This window comes from Bemisia tabaci, chromosome 9 (assembly GCF_918797505.1).
Source record: "Bemisia tabaci chromosome 9, PGI_BMITA_v3".
NCBI lineage: Eukaryota > Metazoa > Arthropoda > Insecta > Hemiptera > Aleyrodidae > Bemisia > Bemisia tabaci.
In genome coordinates this window covers 24884038-24909586 of record NC_092801.1, presented here as the reverse complement: position 1 = coordinate 24909586, position 25549 = coordinate 24884038, and the positions used below count along the sequence as shown (strand labels likewise).

At 38.8% G+C, this 25549-nt stretch overlaps 1 protein-coding gene across 2 annotated transcripts in view; it reads left to right on the top strand.

The window, feature by feature from the left end:
- The first annotated feature begins 5473 nt into the window (after positions 1-5473).
- The window catches only part of LOC109040384 (uncharacterized), a 29703-nt gene continuing 9627 nt past the window's right edge, over positions 5474-25549 (top strand). Inside the window, exons 1-6 of one of the 2 annotated variants that reach the window (XM_072304137.1) lie at positions 5474-5798; positions 8084-8322; positions 11536-11731; positions 13653-14167; positions 16037-16145; positions 21173-21429. In XM_072304137.1, coding sequence (XP_072160238.1) covers positions 5738-5798; positions 8084-8322; positions 11536-11731; positions 13653-14167; positions 16037-16145; positions 21173-21429 — 1377 coding nt within the window. In that variant the 5' untranslated portion in view covers positions 5474-5737. The remainder of the gene's footprint in view (positions 5799-8083; positions 8323-11535; positions 11732-13652; positions 14168-16036; positions 16146-21172; positions 21430-25549) is intronic. The other variant, XM_072304136.1, reaches the window with a different exon arrangement.

The following is a 25549-nucleotide window of genomic DNA, read 5'->3' as shown; positions in this document are numbered from 1 at the left end:
TGTTCTCGCACTATTCTAATGATGAAACGTGAAACATATGTTGTAGTGCTTAGTTTCTTACACTATGTCTTCAGTTTTCTCTACCTAGTTACGTTTGTTTATCTCTATAAAGTTTAAATATGACAGTTGAAAAGTCATATTCAAAAAAATTACCGACATTTAGAAAAAATATGGTGCAAAACTTTTCATCTGGCAAGTATGACAATGGGTCCGTTGCGCTGGTCACAAAATCATTTTGTGATGCTTGATTCTTGTAGATCAGCTAAAAATAATCAAAATTGTCCAAACAGTAACTCTCTACGTTCAATATTAACCGAGATGACGCGGTTTGAAAAAGTCGGTTTGTGACGTCATCCACCGCGGTACACCCTTAGCTTCTTTCACCCTGCTTTCATTCAAGTTTCACGTTGAGTAACCAGTGCAAATGTTAGTCTCCGTGTCTAATGAAACCAAGGTGGAAAAAACCAAGGGTGCCACCACTCCCATGGATGACGTCATAAACCGACTTTTTCAAAGCGCGATATCTCGGTTAATATTAAAACGTAGAGTTGCTTTTTGGACAGATATAATTATTTTTAGCTGATCTACAAGAATCGAGAATCAAAACACGATTCTGTAAACAGCAGAACGGATTCATTGTATTTTGCTTTTTAAAACGTTTAGTCATTAAATATTGTGTGTGAAATCGACGTGAAAAGAGATAAACTTTGAACCGTTACGCCTCAAATAGTAATTTTAGTATAATATGTTCATGTGTCTTTGTTCAACTGCGAGAGGATTTAGAAGGAAGCTTTTGTTTCATGTGGATTGTTCGAGGGCAGCCATTATCTATGTACAAGTACGTTCCCACGTCCGCTTACAAAAAATTGTAAAAGCTCATGACGCTATTAGCCTCTTATGAAACGTTGACAGCACATTCACATAGCCTAGAAAAAAAAACGGTCTTAATTAACATATTTGAAAAAATTGAATCGTTGAAGCTTTTAATTTTTATGTGGGGATGCAAAAAACTTGGAGAAATTAAGGATTTGCAAAAAATTTAGCAAGAATATGCCAAACACTAGACGTAAGCTACAAAGCTTAAAAAATGCGAATTATTTCGTGTTTCTCATATTTTTCTTCTTACTCTTCTCCTTTCATTTTTCCTACTTTAAAAATGTCATGGGAGGAAATATGCGAAACTAAAAGAAATTTAAATAACTGCTTACTATCAAAATTGGCCCTAAAGGGATTTCATCTAAAATTTAGTGAAAATAAGGGCCCCTCCACCACGCTCCTCGAAAGACTGTATATTCCTGCTCAAGTGGACGGAGTTTCTTCCTTTGTTTTTAAGTATTCAGTAAAATCCATTAGTAGTCAGACGTGCGGCCAATGTGCTCGGTGAAAAAGCGAATTCTTGCCAATACTGACGGGGTAAGGAGACACGCCGTATGAACATTTGAGGATTGCCAACTTTTATCGGATGAAACTTGTATTTTTGAAGACATTTTTGTATATTTTTCCTTGAAATAGTAGGATCTTATAAATCAAATCCCAAACAAAATTCTATGAAAATTTGGACGTGTTTTTGCTCTAAGGAACTATGTGCAAGTGAAAAGAGGTGGTGTGCTCGTGCAAGCTACATACGAAACAATGTAGAAGTGGATATAGTTCCTTTTGAGAAAATGGAAAAGCGGGATTTTCAATTAATTAATTCAAAAATACCTATATACCTTGGCGGCCGGGAAAGTACGGAAGGCTGGAAAGTGATCAAAGGGTTGCGACGGAATAAAATGCGCGACATCATATTTCCGATACCTATTGACAAGATGGAGGAATATTTTAAAGATTTATTAACGGAGAGGCGACCCGAGTTTCAAGGCGGAGTCATAAGCACTAAAGAAGATTCCAACGTGGAGATCCAGCTCCAAGATGCAGTGAAGGCTGTGAGGGAGTTGAAAACTCGCAGAGCTCCCAAACCTGGGGGTATACCGGCGGAGTTGATAAAATGTGGCACCGGTAAACTGTTTGAGCATCTAAGGAAACTTATGCATACTGTTTCCATGGTTCCGAATTTCCGAAATACCAAAGGAGTGAAAGGAATCTTGGATTACTCCCAGTCATATGAAAAGCAGTAAGCAAGATTGCGATAACTACAGAGGTATATCTTGTCTCTGGGTATATCGGTCACAGGAACCTTGAGCAAGGTCTACGGTAAAATTCTCAAAGCAAAGGTCGAAGAGGTTTGAAGCCGACAGGAAGCCGAAGAACAGCAGGCCGATTATTGAAACTGATAGACAAAGCTATAGACAAAGACGACAAAAGGGATTTGGAGGGCTCCTATTGGTGGAAGCTGGTGGTTGCAATGGACCAAAAATGCAGGTAATAGACTAATTAACGGCAATCCACGAGGAACCCGACAGTTAGTCCATCATTTTCTCCCTTAGTCTAAGAGAACCACACATTTCAACCAATAGGATCGTTCCATACCCCCCTATGTCTTCTTCGTCTATAGCTTTGTCTATCGATTTCAATAATCAGCCCGCAGGCTGGTTTCAGAGCTTCGGTAAGTCTACCGTCGAGCATTTGTTCACCATTACCCAGGTCATCGAGAAGAAAACATAGAGTACATTTAGTCGTAATGTAAATGGGAGAGCTGGCGCCATGTTCTGGTCGACGAGTTTCGAGCCCGGTGTGCGCCGAGTTCGGGTCACTTATTCGATACATGTTCAATCCAAAATGGCGGTGTGGAATACGTGGTGATTCCTATCTTCTTTGTTTACATTGGATGGCCGGGTACCTGCGTATCGCAAACACTCGATTATGCATCGAAAAAGTGACCCGGCGTCACATAGGAGTCTCGGAATTTGGGACCTGGAAAATGCTTAAAAGTGGCGCCAGCTCACCCACTTACATTACGACTCTATGTACTCAATGGAAGAAATGGGCGGTCAGCCATAGGAGCTGCACTTGGTGTTTGTGGATCTTCAGAAAGCTATACGACTACTACTACTATTTTTCCTCCTCGAAATGTGCATTTTTCAACCAAATGCAGAAAGCTTCCAAGTAAGCCTTTGAACTTGGACACTCGAGAAGTGCTTGCGTGCATAAAATTTCGAAATTTCGAAATTTTGAATTGTGAACTTTGACTCATAAATGGATTCGAAGAAGTGAGTCCGAGTGGAAAATCTCCAAGCTATTTTGCCGTGCCGAGAGAGAACGCTGTATAAGCGTCCAGACGCTGCCATATCTCCTGTAATGGACGTATTTATGCGAAAAGGAACAATGTGTATAGGGTTTGCGTGTGACATAGTTCCTTTTGGCATAAATACGTCCAAATGAAAAACGAATCTCCTGGGAAAATTGGACTGCATTTTGCAAAAAGGAACCAAGAGCATTGCAATGTTGCTAAGATTGTGCAACTTCTCTCGTCTTGGAAGAAAAACCTGGTCATCTGTAAACATTTCCTATTTCACACGCTAAAAACTGTAAATTTAAGACCAAAATTAATATGTAAATTTCATATTTTTGCATGATTACAGTAATTGTATTGCAAAGGGTGAAGTCGCACAATCTCAGCAACATGGCAATGCTTTTGGTTCCTTCTTGCAAAATGCAATCCAATTGTGAATCCCTCTCCTCAAAATGGACGAATTTATGCTAAATGGAACTATGTGCAAGTGGAAAGATGGGGTCTGCTCGTTAGCTGAGGGCCGTAAGAATGAATGGGAATTTAAAAGCGCCGGTGACGTCAGCGGCAACGACCGAGACCGAGCACGACGCGGGGAGATCGGTGACGGGATTCTCTAATCATGCAGTGGCGTGGCGTGCTTCGATATATATCGATATTTCCCCATTTGAAGCTACGGTAAAGAATCGATTATTAAGGTGTTCGTTGCGAACACCCGGATAATCGATCCTTTTGCACAGGTTTAAATGGCAGATCAATCGATATATCGCAAAGCACGCCACGCCACTGAACTCATGGACACAGTCCACAAGGCTCTTGTCACATGTACATCTCGACGGTGTAAGTCGGAAATCACATAACTCGGTTTGCGACGTCGCAGACTTCCTGTCATACTTTATTTTTTTAACGGCAAACTGCTCAATGGCAATTCTTTAAAATTGCCGTGATTTTTCTTCTCTGTGCGAAGAAAATTCTGCAAAACCTTCAAGGAATGATATCAATTTGTTCTCCTTTGAAAAAATAACATAGAGGCGGAGATTTTGAGACACCGCAAACGAGTTATGTGATTGCCGACTTACACCGTCGATCTACGGTATACGAAGAGGAAAAATCACGGTTTTTGATTTTTTGATTTTGAGATGACGGCAAACATTTTCCCAATTTGAAAAAAAAAAATGAAGCCAGACAGGCACTTTGCAACGCTCCTTTGTAAGTGCTTTTCTGATTTTTTCATTAATGGTTGTACCTATTACCTTGCAGCCTTCCAATTTTTTCTGTTCGGCCCTCACTTGGCCTGTGAAAGTTCAGCCCAAGTACATTCCGTGTTACCTAATTTCCACACATATTGTATTATTTTAGAAGGAATCCTGATAACGCCTAGAAACTTTCTGCGCGATTTCCCCTCTGGACTACAGAATACACTGAAAAAAATCTCGGTGTATTTACTAAGAAAAGGGTAGAATTACCAAGAACTCAGGGTTCTATTTGATCTCAGTTTTTTCTCGATAAAATTACCATTTATGGAATTGGTAATTTTATCGAGAAATCTCGGTAAAATTATGAACTTTCTCGGTAATTTTACTGGACCTTGGTAAAAACGCCAATACTTTTTATCGACTGTGGTAGAATTATCGAGATAAAATGGCAAAGTTACCGGGAATCGATTACCAATAAAAGTGGTATTCTTACCTGAAAAAAACAGTAAAAATACGGGTTTTTAGGTAAGCTTACCAGTCTCTCTTGGTAAAATCACCGATAATTGGTAAAAAAAAAGTGAGATGGTAAAGGTATCAACGGACCTTGGTAAAAACGCCGAGAGTTTTTTTTCAGTGTATGATCATAAAATTTCAAAGCAAGACGATGGTTAGTTTCGATGTGATTTAACGAAACGCTAGGGGAAATTAGGCAATGTCCCACGTGGATAGACTAGTTGGATTGCATTTTGCAAAAAGGAACCACTAGCATTGCAATGATGCTAAGATTGTGCAACTTCATCTTTTGCAATAAAATTGCGGAAATCGTGAAAAACTATGAAATTTAGATGGTCATTTTTGTCTTAAATTTCCAGTTTTTAGCGAGTAAAATAGAAACTATTAATGGATAATCGGGGATTTCCTCCAAGACAAAAGAAGTTGCACACTCTTAGCAGCATTGCAATGCTAGTGGTTCCTTTTTGCAAAATGCAATCCAGTTGTGGTTCATGTCACCCACTACATTCTACCACCCACCTTGGTTTGGGTGGTGATCGCAATTTTCATTTAAAAATCGAAGGAAAGCACGACCAGAGTAAAAAAAAACGAAATTTATAATACGCAAAAGTGTCTCTGGCGATGTCGTGATTTTGAACGCAGATAACATTTATCTTGCACGCCGATGTGCGCATTTAGCTTGACCTTTATGGAAATTATGTTCTGAACATGTGACTTGCACACAACTTCAGATTCCTGAGAATCTATGAGGGAAAAAATGTAGACATGCGATTCTGCGTTGGTATACTCAGACATTTTCCCCCTTTTCCACGCCAAAAGTTTTATAAGTAAGTATTTTCCTTATCCGTTCACAGTGAATATGTGGCGCCCACGCACTATCTACCTCCTGATCTCATTTTACTTCTCATTGTTCTGCGAAGGTAAGATTCAAACAAATTTGACTTATCTGCCGTGATAGCGAAGAGAGCAGTAAGCGTTAAATTTTCGAAATCGAGTCCCCTGCAGCATTCGTTTAATCTCACCTTGATGAAGTCACTGAAATAGCTGAAACAGCCAAATTCATCTTAATGAGTTAATGGTATTAAAACGAGACATATGAGAAAGTCGTAAGTGCACAAACGATGAAGCAGTTTCAGGCAAGACAGCAGTAAGTGACATTATTCTTCCGGAGAGCCAATGAAAACAGTGGTTTCATTGGTTCTTCGGAAGAATAATGCCACTTACTGTTATACAAAAGATAGAATTTACGGCTGTCTTGCCTAACAATAGTCTAGCATGAAAATGAAAAATACCCTTTTAATGTAATTGAAGCAGGGTTGCAATTTTTCATGAAAAATAAATTATTGAAATTCCACGTGAAACATTTCATGAAATTTCAAACATTTATGATAGATATTAAAAACACCGGTTCCTTTTCATGTTTCGCAAAATGTATAAATTGTGACTTTCTTCTGTTTTTGAGCGTTTTGATGCGGGTTGCATACTCTAGCCCCTGAAGAATATGAAATATTTTACACGGCCTCGTGAAATTTCATGAAATATTCCCGGAAATTTCCAATATTTCATATTTTTCATTTCACGCGTGCAACCCTGAATTGAAATATAATCGGTCGATTTTAAATCATCCAAACGATTTCTAGGAGTCTCGTGGGTGATTACCTAGTAGCAATTTGACAAAGAACGGAAGTGTTTTTCAATAAAATTTTCCGGTCTGCGAGCCCGTTTTCTCAGAACTTCACTTCAGAACTTACTGCTCTCTTCGCTGTCACGGTAGTCACGTATGCAAAGAAGGGGGAAAAGAGTACATTTTTGGAAATACTTCCGCTTGCATAATACTATGTCACATCCCAGAAATCTACGTAGGAGGTCAAAGAATAATCCTCTCCTCTTTTAAATTGAATCGACGGCAGATAACTAATTTGAAATAAGTTTGCCAAGTTTTAAGCTAAGCGATAATGACAACCACCTACCTACACTGGAAAAAAAGAATCTTAAATTTGCCGCCAAGAAGTATTTCTTCTTAAATCAAGAATTTTTCTGGTTAATCTAAGCTACTTTCTTGCTTAACCCAAGCATTATTTTTCTTGTATCAAGAAAAAGTCAGCTTAAAGCAAGAAAAAAAAATTCTTGGCGGCTAATTCAAGAATCATCATGCTTGATCAAAGCTACTTTTTTTTTCAGTGTACGAATTTTCATTTAAAGATGTATTTTTACTGAAACGCGGTAGTAGTTAATACGTTTATTTGAAGGCCAAGTAAGACCTTTCCTGTACTTATCTGCAGATGAATATCACTGGCAACATGGATAATGACTGAGCAACGCTGTATGCTCGTTTTACAACTTGAGACATAGAGCGCTACTATTGGTTGAAATGGGTGGTTCCAGGTTGGTGAGGAAAAAGGTCCTGCGGGCGAGTGTTGAAATTGGTAGACAAAGCGCTAAACAAAGAAGACATGTGGAGCAGAGAGTGGTACTATCGGTTGAAATGGGTGGTTCCAGGTTACTACACTGAAAAAAAATCTGGGTGTATTTACTAAGAAAAGGGTAAAATTGCCAAGAATTCAGGGTTCTATTTGATCCCAGTTTTTTCTTGGTAAAATTACCATTTATGGAATTGGTAATTTTACAGAGAAATCTCGGTAAAATTATTGAACTTTCTCGGTAATTTTACTGGACCTTGGTAAGAACGCCAATATTTTTTATCGACTGTGATAGAATTACCGAGATAAAATGGCAAAGTTACCGGGAATTGATTACCGATAAAAGTGGTATTCTTACCTGAAAAAAACAGTAAAAATACCGATTTTTAGGTAAGCTTACCAGTCTGTCTTGGTAAAATTACCAATAATTGGTAAAGAAAGTGAGATGGTAAAGGTATACCAACGGACCTTGGTAAAAACGCCGAGAATTTTTTTTCAGTGTATAGACTTAGGGAGAGGGAGAAAATGATGGATTGACTAGAGGGTCCCTCGTGGTTTGCCGTTAGTTAGTAATAGAGTGAATCGGTGATTGTCGTTAAATACTTAACATCATGTTCTGTGCCATGGCCAAAAGGCTTCTATCTAAAATTTTGAGTATAAAAAATAAATTATAGAATGAAATGTCTGTCAGGGGGTGACCTTTCCTGTTTAGTGGTCCGCGCCGTCGATTTTTCCGCCTAAAAAAACTTTTGAGCTCTTTTTAATTATCTCCTTTGTTCCTACAGTTCATAGTGATGGTCTTTGCCAATTGGGTGGGTTGCAGGGCTGCAATGTTCACTGTAACACTGCACACGGGAAGATGGCTTTGCTCAACACTCCATGGGCCATCGGCACCTGTGTGGAGGGTAATTGCTTTTGCGCATTCAACGAGAAACAAATCAAGGGTTCTACCCCCAAAAACTGTGTTAAGTTTTATTTTTCACCCTTGGAAGATAAAATAGAGATTGTCAAAGAAGCGGCTGAGGTAAGAAAAGTGGAAATTACTTTATTAGAGATAACCATGATCAGGGGAAAAAGAGCTATGAGAAAAAATTTGAGAAATTAAGAAGGAGCTAAAATTGTTTTCAGGCAAAAAATGCCCTGAAAGCAAAGGACTCTATGCACGGACCCCCCAAAATCGCCCATTTCAAAAGTTAACGAAATTCATACCAGTGATAGAGGGGCACGTCCGGCCTCCAAATCCAGGGTTGGTTTAGTCCCCAGCCCCCCGAGTGCGACGTTGCCATTTTTTAAAGTTGAAACATGTTAAACCCCATAACTTTTGAGCAATTAAAGATACGAAGGTGCGGTTTGTTTGAGTCGATAGAACATTATAAGATCTATCGTTTCGTATATAGTTTTTATCCATTGTCGCCAACTTTACCCAAAAATCGGCAATTTTTCGATTTTTTCAAAGTGCAAAAATACGGTTAACCTAAAAAAGTCGGTATTGGGACATCACGTAGGAAAATAAAAAACACGCGTAATTAAAGCCCTTAATGTGAGCTTTCCAACGGTATATCGGGTTTTCCGGGGAAACGATTCTATCGCGAGATACAGGCCTTCAAAGTCCGACTTGGCGTACTTTTTGGAGGTCCCGCGTCATTCGCACCTCAAAAAATTAGTATTGTGAACGCTGGCAGAAAAACGAAACTCACATGTAATGAAAGCTATTTATGTGAGCTTTTCAACGGTATATCGGTTTTCCCGGAGAAACGATTCCATCGCGAGATACAGGCCTTTAAAGTCCGACTTGGCGTACTTTTTGAGGTCCCCCGTCATTCGCACCTCAAAAAATCAGTACTGCGCACGTCCATGGGAAAATGAAAATTACATGTAATGAAAGCCCTTTGTATGGGCTTTCCAACGGTATGTTGGTTTTTCCGGGGAAAAATTTTTGTCGCGAGATACATGCCTTGAATGTTCGTTGTAGCGGTTCAGGTCCTATTGAATATTACATGAAACAGGGGAGTTCTTATCAAAGTAGGCTGCCGTTCATGCAGCGGCGAGCAGGGAGAGAAAGATGCAGATATGCAGAGAGAGATGCAGATATAGAGACGAACCTGACACATACTGCCAACTGTAAATTACCAAATTTTAAACGAATACTAAACATACAACTTCAATGGAATCTCAGATATAACGGATCCATTTCTATGTATCATGTCTCCCCTATAACACAATCCCTGAGATTGCGACTTTTTTCTTGCACCCTTTATGTGTTCTGAGTGTTTTCATTCACGTTCAGTGTTTGACACCATCGATTTTTCCGAGGCAGGGAATCGATAAACGAGATGCAAAAATTGTCTATTTAGTTCCCTGTTTCACGTCTTATATAATATGACTTGGGACGTGCACTATCACGATGGGCGAAGAAACAAGCCGCGCAGGGTACCTAAAAACCCCGCTACAGTGAACATTGAATGCATGTATCTCGCGACAAAATTGTTTCCCCGGAAAATCCAACATACCGTTGGAAAGCCCATACAAAGGGCTTTCATTACATGTAATTTTCATTTTCCTATGGACGTGCACAGTACTGATTTTTTGAGGTGCGAATGACGGGGGACCTCAAAAAGTACGCCAAGTCGGACTTTAAAGGCCTGTAACTCGCGATAGAATCGTTTCTTCGGAAAAACCGATATACCGTTGAAAAGCTCACATAAATAGCTTTCATTACATGTGAGTTTCGTTTTTCTGCCAGCGTTCACAATACTAATTTTTTGAGGTGCGAATGACGCGGGACCTCCAAAAAGTACGCCAAGTCGGACTTTGAAGGCATGTATCTCGCGATAGAATCGTTTCTCCGGAAAAACCGATATACCGTTGGAAAGCTCACATTAAGGGCTTTAATTACGCGTGTTTTTTTATTTTCCTACGTGATGTCCCAATACCGACTTTTTTAGGTTAACCGTATTTTTGCACCTTGAAAAAATCGAAAAATTGCCGATTTTTGGGTAAAGTTGGCGACAATGGATAAAAACTATAAACGAAACGATAGACCTTATAATGTTCTATCGACTCAAACAAACCGCACCTTCGTATCTTTAATTGCTCAAAAGTTAGGGGGTTTAACATGTTTCAACTTTAAAAAATGGCAACGTCGCACTCGGGGGGCTGGGGACTAAACCAACCCTGGATTTGGAGGCCGGACGTGCCCCTCTATCACTGGTATGAATTTCGTTAACTTTTGAAATGGGCGATTTTGGGGGGTCCGTGCATAGAGTCTTTTCCCTATCGAAAAGTCACAACGAACACTTCGAACACAAAATGAATTAATAAACTGGAGGATAAAAAAGAGATCGTCGCTTATAATTGACACCCGAAAAAAACCAAAATCAACGCAGTCCAAGAGAGGGAAAGGGTATTTCTACCCTTGCCTGTTAAACGAGCAGATTTTGGTTAGTCAAAGGGCTTGATCATATATTACTAAATTTAAACTAAACTCATGCCTCAAATATATAAGCTTTTTATTCGATAGTTTTGTGGTGCTTAATGACATCAACATATGGTTCGATCTTTGATCCCCCTTTGACCCTTAAAACGAGGTTTATGATAAAAGGAACTATGCGCATAGGGTTTGCGCGCAGCATAGATCTTTTTAGCATAAAAACGTTCAATTCATGGATGGATTTAACCAGTATCAGTCTGATTACTTTACTGCCATGCTGAGGAAAAAAGCCCTACGAACATCCGAGAGTTGTCAAATTCCCCCTCCTAAAATAATAATTTTTGATGCAAATAAAGAATATTTGTGATTGAAATTTTCTGATACTTTAAATCATATTGCGAAGAAAATTCTCTGGAAAAGTGGACGGGAAATTTTCACAAGTATTCCTGAATTTCCGCATTTTACCCAGAGAAATTTGGCGACGCACGAAGGTTCATACAGCGTTCTTCCTTAGCATGGCAGTTTAGATGTTGCCTAGTTCTCTAGTGTCTTATTAAAAATATGCAGTAACACTGAAACTTGAAATTTTGTAGATTCTATATAATCTAGGATAAATTCGCAAAAAATTGAGGACGTTAAGAATATGTGTTGTTTGCTAAAAAAATTTAAACATGTAAGAAAATTAGGCGACATAAAATGCAGTCTGGCGGATTCTGCAGATCAAATCAGACCATGTATCTTCCAAAAAGTTTTCTGGACTTGTATTATTACTACTTTGCCATTTTTAATTAGCGCATTCGTGTCCAGGAAAAATTTTCCAAATTGAGTGTGGATAAAAAATTCGAGTGGTATATGAAGGTCTACGAGAAATCTTACACCACAAAACAGGAGAAGAGGAAACGTCTTCGGATCTTTGAAGAAAACCTGCTCAAAATTAGTGAACTCATGGCAAAAAGAAAAGGCTCCGTCGTTTACGGAATCGGCCCGTTCACAGACCTCAGCAGTAAGTTCAAGACAATCAGTGAGAATTCTTGAAATTTGGCAACGTTGGGCTTTGCCTTTTTGAATGTATGTAGGTGAGATAATCGATATCTATCGATTCTAAGTGAGAGAGACTGACTCACAAATAACCAGTGTTCTACAATAGAGTTGAATCCAGAAAATTTGGTGCTGAAAATTTCAGAGAATCGCCACTGACCCCTGATTATGCGACATTTCACCGCGTGACATTTCACCGCGAATTACGCTTTTTTGCCCAAAATTCGGCCGTCGGGATCCCCGAACCCCCTTTTTTTCAAAATGGCGGCGTTAGCATAAGGCGGATTCATGGGGACTTTCAGTATGTTTTTTAGGGGGTCAAAGTAGTCTTCTCCGACACCGCCGCTAACGTCACTGGTGCTTTATAATTCCCGTTCATTCTTACCACCCTCAACTAACGAGCACATCCCTTCCTTCCCACCTGTATCTGGTTCCGTTTGGCAGATATACGTCACATTAAGAGGCTTGGCTCTCGATATGAGTAAAAATCCGGTTGAATCAAGAGTATTTTTTCGTGTCAAATTTTTCAAGAGTCTGGAGTTCTTGGACTCTGGATCCAAGAGACTTTTTTCCAGTGTGAGAGTATGACTCATAGAATGCTTTTCACAGCTTCGCTGTATCTATAATATTCGCGTAGGTAAATAACAGCGAAACATATTTACTGGGAGAACCTCTTTTTTTATTTTATAGTGAGAAACACCACGCATGCACAGTCTCTCCATCACACGATGGTGCTTATCCATCATGTTTTGAATGGGTCAGTTGCGCTCGTAGCAGATTTGTATTGGTGCTCGATTCTTCTAGATTAGCTAGAAATAATAAGATCCGTCCAAACAGCAACTCCTTAAGTTCAATATTAACCGAGATATCGCCCTTTGAAAAATCACATGCTTGACGTCATCCACCGCGGTAGTGACACACCCTCGCATTCTTCCATACCTTGCGATCCTCGGAATTTCACGTTGAGTAACCAGTGCAAATTTTCATCACACATACTGATGGAAGCGAGGTGGAAGAAACCAAGAGTGTCAGTACTGCGGGGGATAAAGTCAAAAACCCGACTTTTCAAAGGGCAGTAACTGGACGTTAATAATGAACGTAGAAAGTTGCTATTCGGATAGACTGTATCATCTTTAGCTAATCTAAGAGAATCAAGCATCAAAACACGATTTTGTCACCAGCGCAATTGATCTATTCCCATTGAGTTTGCCTCACTCTCACTACATCATACACTGAAAAAAAAATTCTCGGCGTTTTTACCAAGGTCCGTTGGTATCTTTACCTTCTCACTTTTTTTACCAATTATTGGTAAGCTTACCTTAAAACCGGTATTTTTACTGTTTTTTTCAGGTAAGAATACCACTTTTATTGGTAATCGATTCCCGGTAATTTTGCCATTTTGTCTCGGTAATTCTACCACAGTCGATAAAAAATATTGACGTTTTCACCGGGGTTCAGTAAAATTACCGAGAAAGTCAATAATTTTACCGAGATTTCTCGGTAAAATTATCAATTCCATAAATGGTACTTTTACCAGGAAAAAACTGGGATCATATAGAACCCTGAATTCTTGGTAATTTTACCCTTTTCTTAGTAAATACACCCAGATTTTTTTTTCAATGTGCTACACGAAAATTTCACGAGGAAACAAATAAAACCACTTTTCAAACCTCAAGAATTTGTATAATTGGAGTTGAAAGAGTTTAACGTTTCCAAATTGTGTCCGACCTCTCCTATTGACTCGATCCACTGTGCGACGTAATTTCCAAGAAAAGAAAACACTGGGATCAAATAGAACTCTGAATTCTTGGTAATTTTACCCTTTTCTTAGTAAATACACCGAGATTTTTTTCCCAGTGTACATCATGGATTTTCACTGATTTTAGGCCAGGAATTCGTTGAAAAATACATCGGAAAGCAGCGCCCACCGCGCGATTTACCCGACGAAGACGACGAGAGCGGTCAGCTGCAAACTCGGATGCTAGGAAGAGGAAAAGGAAAAGGAGAAGGGAAAGGAGAAGGAAAAGGAAAATGGACGAAATCGAAATCTCCGCCGCGGAGGAAAACGACATCCGGCTCTCGATCACCCGGTCGATCTCGTGCTCGGTCACTGTCTCCCCCCAGATCATCTCCTCGATCATTTCTCCAACGGACAGGTAGCGGACATCGGAGATTCCGTCCGGCCAAAAAATGGGATCCTGAGTATCTACCCATGGGGAATGGGATGTCGCGTCGACGACACAACTTAAGAATGAACCCGAACCCGAACCCGGACTCAGACCCGGACGCAGACGCATTCAGCGAGGAGGGAGTTCCCATGATATTCGGGAGCTCCCCCATAGGGGACCCCATCACCGATTGGCGGATACCCGCTCGGCTTTATCCTCCTGCGGAGCACCAGGTGCGTTATGATACATTCCTCCTCTTCTTCTTCTTCTTCTTCTTCTCCATCTTCTCATTCTTCTCTCATTCCTCTCTCATTCTTCTTCATCATCATATTCTTCTTCTTCTTCTTCATCATCTTCTTCATCATCTTCTTCTTCTTCTTCTTCTTCTTCTTCTTCTTCTTCTTCTTCTTCTTCTTCTTCTTCTTCTTCTTCTTCTTCATCTTCATCTTCATCTTCTTCTTCTTCTTCATCTTCCTCATCATCTTAATATTCATCTTCTTCTTGTTCTCCATCTTCCTCTATTCTTCTTCTTCCTCTTCTTCCTCTTCTTCCTCTTCTTCCTCTTCTTCCTCTTCTTCTTCTTCCGCTTCTTCATCTCCATCTTCTTCTTCTTTTTCTTGCTCTCCCTCTTCTTCTTATTTTTTCCCTCCCTCTCCTTTTTTTCTCCATTCTTTTACCTTATCTTCTAAACTCTCTTTTTCTCTGTCTCCCTCCATTAGTTCTCCTTTTTCCATTCTTTATCTGCTTATCCTTCATCAGCTCATTATTATTATTCTCCTTCTTCCTTACTAATCTTCGTCATTCTCTTTTTCTCCATCATCTTCAATTAGTTCTCCTTTTTCTTCTATTCCTCTTCTCGGCTACTTCTGTCTTATTACTCTTCCATTCCTTCTTCTCATTTATCTTCTTTTATTTAATCTTATTATTCTCCTTTTTATTATATTTTTCTTTTTTCGGCTTCATCCCACGTCTTCTTCCTCTTCTTCATCTCCCCCTCTTTTTTACTCGCCTCCTACTTCTTATTCTCTTCAACGTGTCATTTTCCCTATAAACGTTCCCTATTCGGGAACGTTTATTTAGAGCTGAAGTAAATTTTGTAATCAAACATTACGGTTCTGATGCCACAAATGTATTTAATGGCTATACGAAGAAAATTCCGTCAACAGAGATGCGCTCGTAGGTTCCTTAGATGTGATACCATAAAATAAGCAGACATTTTGTTTACAGCGGAAACCTCCATAACAGTTGGTCAGGAAATTTTGTTGACTAATGACAAGAATAAATCAAGATTAATAATGCTACTAAGTATTGAACCAAGAAAGAGCTAAGTTTATGCTCTGCAAGCGGAGGATGACGCAGTCACATTCATCGGTCAAGAAGCTATAAAAAAAAGCCTCAAAATGGGACTTATTAGTGCTGTGAATTGCTCTTACTCTTGTGGAAGTGAACATGATTGGACCACTAGCCAAGGTACAAGTTTAAGCATTCTGATACATGTTTCTTAACCAGAATTTTACTTAGAACACGATTCGCGGAACGAAAATCACTGAAACCAACCCCTAACGGAGATACTAACATTTTTATTTCACATTGGTTGCGAGGAATTTGAACTGCCCGCTCACAAGAAACTCAAAGCTCTACTTGAGTCGAATCGCGCACTACAACGGTTTCAGCAAGCTTCTCGATCGAACAATGTTCATCTCCCACCATTTGTTTCTCAAACTATAAGTAATTTTCTATAGCTGAGCCAAAGCGTCAAGATTCAGGATGCCAGATTTTTTTATCACAGACACGCTCATGATAACGTTTAGTGCCCGATGCGAATCACGTAGAGTATTGAGTTTTCATGAGCGGGTGGTTTCAATTCACGCACCAAGAATCATTAAATATCTTTGGAAGGAGTTGATTTCGGTAATTTTCGTTATGCGCATCGTGTTTTACGTGAAATTTTGGTGGAGAAACATGTATCAGAATGCTGAAATTCGTGCCTTGTCTAGTGGTCCATTCAACTCGTTCTTTTCTGGACCTAGAACTTGTTTGTTACGTTCGAAACTTGGACTTCATTTTTTCTAAATTTTTCCCGAAAATAATTTTGTTCGCAGGACCAGGGCGATAAAAAATGCGGCAGCTGTTGGGCGTTCGCAGCTTTGGGGGCTGTGGAGATGCACTGGGCTATTGAAATGGACAGGGTAATTATGCTCTCAAAACAAGGTAAGTTTGCACAGTCACGTACACTGCTAATTCAATTTTCTCAAATTTAAAGCTTAGGAAGAAACAAAAAAAAAGGCAACTTCTGTAACATTTTTGTTTTCATAAAGAATACTGAACACACATGTAGATTATCCTTTACTCCAACTTTTTCAGTAATCATCCATCCTTAATTTCTTTAGAATAATTAGGTCTCATTATTACGGACCCATACTCAAAAAACAAAGTAAAAATGTAATCTGGCATCCTATCTATAAAGTTTTTCATCAGAAGAATAAATGGATCGCATTTAGCAAAAAGGAACCAACACGATTACAGTGTTGTAAACATGTTATTTCTTCAAAATTTTCTGGGAAAAAGTTCCAAGAATAGCAAATATGTTTTACCTCCTGTCAAAAAATTATTAATTTTCAAGGAAAATGACACTGTGCAAATATTAATAATAAACATAAGTGATTTTAAAAGGAAAGAAGAAGTTGCACCATTTTGAAAACACACCGATCGCGCCGGTTCCTTGTGCTAAATTGGATCCAAGTGTAATGCATTTTTCAATGGAGATGTTGCATGTGTGAGGAATTTGCGATTTGACTGTTGATTCTCACGTAAAAGTTTGCGAGAAACACGATGGTGCCTCTGGTTTTCTCTGAAATCTACTCCCAAGCTCAAAAAAAGCTCTCAAGTCGAGGCCAAAATGGAGGGAATATCTCACGCTATCCTGAGAGCCCACCTCTACATCAAGAAAAACTCTCAATGCAAAGATACGGAGCAAAAACATTGACAGGGCTGCCACTTTATTTGGGGACTCTAAAATTGAAAACACGGCAACACTGCTAATGTATTTGCTCCCTATCTTTGCGTGGAGAGTTTGTCTTGATATAGACGTGGACTCTCAGGATAGCGTGGGATATCCCTCCATTTTGGCCTCAACTTGAGAGCTTTTTTTGAGCTTAGAGTTGATTTCAGAGAAAACCAGTGGCACCATCGTGTTTCTCGCGAACTTTTACATAAGAATCAATAGTCAAATCGCAAATTCCTCACACATGCAACATCTCCATTATAAACCAATATTTCTGGCACATTTTATGAACAACGTATTATGCTACTAATTACACCATGGGGATGCGTGATTTTACGGTAGATTCAGTAACATTATAGTTCCTTGTTGCAAAATGTAGTCCTCTCGCAAAAATGTAGAGTGGAGCTATGACGCTCTTGCTTCGGATGATAGCATGGACCTTGCGACGCACTGTGGATCGAGACAAACAGTAGGAGAGGTTGGACAAAATTTGAAATTTTTAAAAGCTCAGAGCTCCATCTAAACAAAATGTTGAGGTTCCAAAAGTGGCTCCATTGGTTTCCTCGTGAAATTTTCTTCGAGGAGCACCCCTTAAAATTCAAAATGTGACGAAATAAACGTCAATATTTGCAGTTTCAGTCAAAAATTTCATGTTCGACCTCGTTAAATTGACTCGATCCATTGTGCGACGCACAGTGCCGAGACGCACTTTCGAGTACGCCACGAAACTTACTTCGCCTTCAACTGAACGAGTAGGCGAAATTCGATAGCTCGTGTTAAAATAGTTGTATTCTTCTAGCTTGCTCGGCGTTATTAAAGGCTTTAAATAATCGAGCATGGCACCTAGTACATACATTACTCGTGGAATACAGTTTGCGACGGTTGGAATCACACTCTTTTTTAAGATTGCTTAAATTTATCACAATCAAAATTTACTTTAAAAACTCAGAGCTTCCCTTTAGAGGTTGTGTGTTCCTTTGCTGAAGAGGACGGGCAGCGAACTCGTCGGAATGTATACCATAGTGGCTTAATTGGCGTGCTTTGCGATATATCGATTGATGCACCATTTAAACCTTTGAAAAAGGATCGATAAACAGAGACTTTGCAACGAAAACCTTAATAATCGATTCTTTATACCCCGATTTCAAATGGTAAAATATCGATAATCGATCATTCCCACCTCGACACTGATGCTTACGGTGTATTAAACAAGTGAGAGGAAGCCCTGAGTTTTAATTTAAGATCTTAATGTATTTCAAACTTTTTCTGTTTTTAAAATTTTAGCCTTTTTTCCTGATTAAATTTTGCGCGACTTGAAAAAAGCTTGATTTACGTCAAGGTTTGGGGAAAATGACCGGGTTACTCATTTTTTCTACAACCTGATCGTTGAAAATGTGTGTGAGAGAGATATAACTTCTAGCTCTGACCAATGCTTTGTTTGCAGCATGCCTAGTAGTCTATTCCATTTTATTCTATTCGTATCATTTTTTCTTTCTCTTTCGTTAAAGTCTCTTGGCAATTTGAGTGCATGCAATAAACTGCAAAGTAATGAACCGAGAGTAACGAGTAAAGTGAAGTTTTAATTCCTGCCCTATTTACTACATTCTTGCCTTGCTGCTGATGTGCATACGGCAGATAAAACAATTGAGGGGAGGCTTTGAAGTTTAATCTGAGATCCTAGCGCATTTTAAACTTTTCCTGTTTTTAAAGTATTATAGCCTTTTTTCCTGGTTAACATTTGTGTGACCTGAAAAAGGCTGGATTTTCGTCAAGGTTTGGAAAAAACTACGGGGTCCATCATTTTTTCTGCAACCTGATTGTTGAATATGGGTGTAGGAGATGTCACCACCTTATCCGGCCAAAGTATCACAAGCGCCATGCGACGTTTAAACATTTCCACCGCCATTTTATTTTTTACAGAGAAATTGTTCCACGAAGCTGGTCCGACAATTTTGCTGATTTTCTTCGTGCTGCGGATAAAATTCGGTGAAATTTTCAAACAGATTCAACCCACTATTTCTCTGTAAAAAAATAAAAAGACGGCGGAAAATTTTAAACGTCGCATGGCACTTGTGATACTTTGGCTGGATGATGATGTATAAATGCCAACCCTGTCCGGCCTGATTGTAGCATGTCTCGATCTAGAGGTTTATTCCATTTTATTTAATTCGTATCATTTTTTCTTACTTTTTCGTTAAAGTCTCCTAGCAGTTTAAGTGCATGAATTAAACTGCAAGATTAATTTTAATGAAGGAATAGGAACAAAGATGCATTAGACCTAACCGTAACGAGTGATCGATTCTAGAAAGCGACTCGATACTTGAATCCAAGTCAATGTGACAAGACGTAACCAGGCCCTGTCTTAACCATGCAATAAATCGCATTTCGATATCTTACTATAATAAACGCATATTAGCTCGTTGGTAAGAATACATTGACGAGTAGAATGGTTTATCACTAGATACACCTGCTTCCATAACTACTTGTATACTTTGAAGTGCTTTCCTGAAAATTTGTGCGTTTTTTTCAACTTTAGGTACACTTTTCCCAAAAATATCTAACCTATGGAGGGTTCATTCTTGAGTAAAAATTTCGGATTGTTCAAGCTCTAAAGACCAACATGTTTTAAATGTTGATTTATAATCAGGGCATTTGTTAAATTTAAATGAACAAAAGAAACTGCAAAATTTCAAAGGTTTTTTTTTTTTGAAAGCAAAAAAATCCAAAAATTCCAAAAGGTTACCTCAAAAGTTTTATTTATGACACATCTGCATCCAAAATTCAAACTTACACATACATATAAGTCGCTTCACAGCACTCCCTCGCGCTCTACGACTCCTAACCTCCACTGCTCTCTTTCAGACCACAAATCTTGGGGGATTGAGCACCTTAACATTTCCGCTTCAATCCCTTCCCTCCAACCTTTCATTGGGCGCCCTCTGCGTCCTCTCCCAGGAGGAACCCAATCAAGGACCTTCTTCGGCAACCTGTCTCCTGCCATTCTCTGGACATTACCATACCAAATGAGTAACTAAACAAAAAATTTTACAAAATGGAAACTTTCTGGGACAAATATTTCTTTAGAAAAGTGTACCTAAAGTTGACTTATATTACATGGAATGAGATAGGACTTCACCAAGCTTACCTTCATATACAATCATGAGAGGAGAGAGTAACGCCTAACGCCTGAATCACGAAGCGCTTCGGGGTTTGAACCGCGAAGCGGTCAGGCGGCTGCATCCGAATTCCATTTAGCTTTTTTCGCTGGTAGTACACTGAAAAAAAATTCTCGGCGTTTTTACCACGGTCCGTTGGTACCTTTACCATCTCACTTTTTTACCAATTATTGGTAATTTTACCAAGACAGACTGGTAAGCTTACCTAAAAACCGGTATTTTTACTGTTTTTTTTTTCAGGTAAGAATACCACTTTTATTGTTAATCACTTCCCGGTAACTTTGGCATTTTATCTCGGTAATTCTACCACAGTCGATAAAAAATATTGGCGTTTTTACCAAGGTCCAATAAAATTACCGAGAAAGTTCAACAATTTTACCGAGATTTCTCGGTAAAATTACCAATTCCATAAATGGTAATTTTACCGAGGAAAAAACTGGGATCAAATAGAACCGGGAGTTCTTGGTAATTTTACCCTTTTCTTAGTAAATACACCGAGATTTTTTTTTCAGTGCATATTCTTTATTTTCAATGTAACAATTTAATAAGCCCAAATTATGTAAATGAAATAAAAGCGAAAGCACGGGGTACAGGCTGTAAATAAAAACAATTTGGACAGGACGTTTCGGTATTATCATACCCTTTTCAACCGCCGAAAAAACAAAACAAAAAATTAAAAATCACACATAGATGAGCCGCCGCCTGACAGCGTTACTGGCTGGTTTACAGATTTTTAATTTTTTGTTTTGTTTTTTCGGCGGTTGAAAAAGGATATGTTAATCCCGAAATGCCCCGTCCAAATTGTTTTTATTTACAGCCTGTACCCCGTGCTTTTGCTTTTATTTCATTCGTTATTTGGATTACATTTTGCAATGAGGAACCACTATCTCTGGCTCTCCCATAAAACCACATATCTGCACAGGGAACGAATGGCGAGTATGTTGTTTCTAAAATGGGCCAGAAATAGTGGTTCCTTATTGCAAAATGTAATCCATTTTCTATGTACAGTATTAAAATCTGCTGAATAAGCTTATCGATGCAAGTCAATATTTTGGCAGATCTGGTAGACTGCGTTCCAGAGGCCAAGGGATGCGAAAGTGGCGACATAGAGAAAGCTCTACTACACGTGAAGACTTTTGGAGTCTCGAGAGCTGAAGACTACCCGTACGTAGCCGAAACCCAGGACTGCAATTCCGACATACCAGGTTACATGACAATTGGGGGTTACGATAGGATCAAAGGCGATAAAGCCGTGGCAGCTGCTTTGGACTGGACCCCAGTTCCGGCGGGTGTACATCTTACACAAGAGCTTCAAGTAAGAGCCCTTTCTTCAGCATTTCAGGAAGGATTCTTGAAGTCACTGGTGCCTGAGGAATGCAATGCTCCCATTTCCCGGAACTATATTTAGTTCCGAATTCCGGAAGATTTTTTTTTTTTAATCACACTGGAAAAAAAATATCGGTGCATTTACTAAGAAAAGGGTAAAATTACCAAGAATTCAGGGTTCTATTTGATCCCAGTTTTTTCCTCGGTAAAATTACCATTTATGGAATTGGCAATTTTACCGAGAAATCTCGGTAAAATTATGAACTTTCTCGGCAATTTTACTGGATCTTGGTAAAAACGCCAATATTTTTTATCGACTGTGGTAGAATTACCGAGATAAAATTACAAAGTTACCGGGAATTGATTAGCAATAAAAGTGGTATTCTTACCTGAAAAAAAACAGTAAAAATACGGGTTTTTAGGTAAGCTTACCAGTCTGTCTAGGTAAAAAAACCAATAATTGGTTAAAAAAGTGAGATGGTAAAGGTACCAACGGACCTTGGTAAAAACGCCGAAAATTTTTTTTCACTGTAGTTACGAATTCCGGAAGATTTTTTTTTTTAATCAAGAGCTTTGAACCCTCTTCAGGTTGGGTTAACTTTGGCCTTAGTCGCTAGACAAACAGCTACTGCACATGGTTAGTCCACATTCATGCTCCAAGTTTTTCACATTTTCAAGGATTAAAGCCGCGTGGGACTTGTTCCAGCAAATCTACCCGTCAGTTCCATGAAGATTTGACACCACTACCGGGATTTGAACCTGGGACCTATTGATCTAGAGTCAGACACGCTGCCAACGTGGCCGGCTTTTCGGAACTTTTGAGAGTTTACTGAATTTTTCCCCGGAACTTTTTAAATTCCGGAAATGTTGTGAAAGTGTGATACAATCTGAAGTGAGATTAGCTGATCGAGGGAACAAGAGTCGTGATAATTCCAAAAAAACAAAAATATGATTTTTGTACAAAATTTCGGCCCAATCCAAAAAATGTCACTAATTACCAGAACAAAACAAAAAACAAAAAACAAAACAGGCACCCAAAAAATATGATGGCAGTACCGTTTGGATTCATCATTTAAAAGGAAATGATATCAAAACGGCCCAATTTCCTCTTTCATGATATACTATACACCCCAACGTTTTTCACCCCAAAAAAAAAAAAAAAAAATTAAACACCTAAAGGTTTGGGTGAAAGGGCTCCAAACCACCCCAACGTTTTTCACAAAAAATAAAAAAAAAACAAAAAAATTAAACAACTATAAGGTATGATGACCTGAACACATTTATATCCATCGCTTTAAAGGAGTATGATATCAAATCGGCCCAACTTCTCTGAAATATGCCCATCTCTGATCAGTAATTTTTTCGAGACCTTCAGACTCATCGCTGAGGAGACACTGAGGAGACTTGACCCTTAGTGTATGTCCTTGTTTAGATGTCAAAGAGGTCCATATGAGAATTGTAATGATTTTTTTTTTTCTTGAAAGAGATAAAAAACAAAAAATCGTCATACAATTGAAAAAAAATTCGAAGAAAAAAAAGGAATGGGCGGGCCGGCCGTACATACAAGTGGTAGATAATAGGGTGATTATCGTCTCTCTTGCACATATAAATGAACAAGTATCATCGTCAAAAGGAGGATCAGTCCTTCTCGAAATCGTCATTGAAAGATCGACTGAAAGATATTCACACATGAGTGAACAACTTAACAACTTTCAAGCAATGCCATATTCTTTGTTGGTTCCTGATAGAAGGCCTTACAAACTTCTGAACCTAAGCGTATTATTGCGAATATTATGTGCCTCCTACTTACAATGCTTCTTTCTTAACAACTTCATGGATGTGGCAAGACCGGGTCGGTCACCCATGCCAAAATGTCGGGGCATACAAATGTATCTATTTTCCCCCCTTTTTTTGTACGTGCCGGCCGACCCATTCCTTTTTTTTCTTCGAATTTTTTTCAATTTTATGACGATTTTTTTTTACCTCTTTAAAGAAAAAAAATTCATTACATGTCTCATATAAACCTCTTTGACATCTAAACAAGGACATACACTAAGGGTCAAGTCTCCTCAGTGTCTCCTCAGCGATGAGTCGGAAGGTCTCGAAAAAATTACTGATCAGAGATGGGCATATTTCAGAGAAGTTGGGCCGATTTGATATCATACTCCTTTAAAGCGATGGATAAAAACGTATTCAGGTCATCATACCTTATAGGTGTTTAATTTTTTTGCTTTTTTAATTTTTTGTGAAAAACGTTGGGGTGTATAGTGTATCATGAAAGAGGAAATTGGGCCGTTTTGATATCATTTCCTTTTAAATGATGAATCCAAACGGTACTGCCATCATATTTTGTTTTTGTTCTGGTAATTAGTGACATTTTTTGGATTGGGCCGAAATTTTGTACAAAAATCATATTTTTGTTTTTTTGGAAGGATATCATGTATTTTTGGTATGACTTCTACGCAGTATCAGGCAAAGAGAGTTCCCATTTTAAATTTAAAAGTTGTTCCCGGGCGCGAAGTAGAGAGGTAACGACCCCCCGGACACCCCCCCCCCTTCCACCACTCGAGAGCGGCCCACCTTCTTTGAAGGAAGTTAATCAGTAATCGAGACATCAATAAGAAGGATCCATATTTTTGGCACACCCTGTGCGTCACAGAAAAAAAAACCGTAGGTCAATATTAAAATCGTGACCAAGTTGGGTCACTTGACGTAGTGCTTAATTCTCATTGGCTACTCACGATAGAAACTACAGAGGTTATGTTATTGTTTTGTTCGGAAATTTTGGATCGGATTTGAGCAGAATATCATCGCAATTTCTCCAGGCTCCTTTCTCTTTCTTTGTCATATTATTTCTGGAATTATTAACAATATAAATTCTTGAATGGTTTTCTTATTGTACGCACGACACGTTTTCAATTTTATGCTGCCCTGAGGAAAAGTGCTTCCAAATTTTTGCATGAATCATGAATCATGCATCTCTCTCTAGGTACCTTTTTGGTTGTGAGTTTTCCAATTTGTCTCTGGTTTTCCTTTATGCTTCTCTGATTACTGAGGGATCGATGTCCCTGAAACGAAAAGATGCTACTTACTTTGTCTACTATATGCATTCCTATCTAGACAACATATGAATTTATCTTGGTACTTACGATAAATCTTTCCGTTCATAAGGAGATGGTAAACAATAAACTTTAGTTGTGATGACATAAATTTTCTCAACTGCATGCTGATTTTTGAAACTATGTCAGTACGACAAGGTAAGACAGCCCTATTTTAACCGTGCAATATATCGCATTTCGATCTCTTATCAGACTGCTTCAAACTTTCAATAATCGGCCTGCTGCAATGAAACCCTTTGATAACTTTCATCATTATGATTCTCCATTTGCCCATTCCGGTCAACTAGAGTCCACATCGACCGATTGATTTTAAACGCGCAACAGGGTGAAAGGGAGAGTGCCATTTTAATTACTAATGGGTTTACTTTCAATGATAAAGTCAACCAGTCTATTTTTGTCACACCTTCAAAGCGGGTGAATGTATCGGGCAAGGACCCTGATGATCGACAACTTGGGAGCCGCATTTAAAATAGGACTTTTATGTAATGTTCCATCTCCTGTGTACGGTAGGCACAAAACCACGATTTACAGTAGGGACGTCACCTATGCTTAGGGCTAATTTGTACGTCTTACATTATATCTGACACTTTTTTTTGATTAATGGAGCTAATGATAGAATGCGAACTAAATTCTGCAGCTCAGTGCAGGAGCACTATCATTTACGCTGCTTATACCCAGTTATGCCTGCCAGGCCCTTTGACCATTCAAATTGCAATTTCTTCGAGCTGTAATTTGATCATCAGTAATAACATTGCAAACGCTTGACACCGTCTCATAAAGATAGAATTAGTAAAATTCTAGAACTTACTAATTTTTGGTTTTATGAGAGCTTTCTCTAAAGCTATGGCATTATGTATCTTGAGAAATGTGACCAGTTCACTCTTCATCAGAAAAGATTAACAGCAAAAGTTGATCCTTTCGCGAGCAAAAATTACAGTTGCCACAACTGAAATTTCAATCGCAATAGCATAACTCTTTTGAACTGTAATG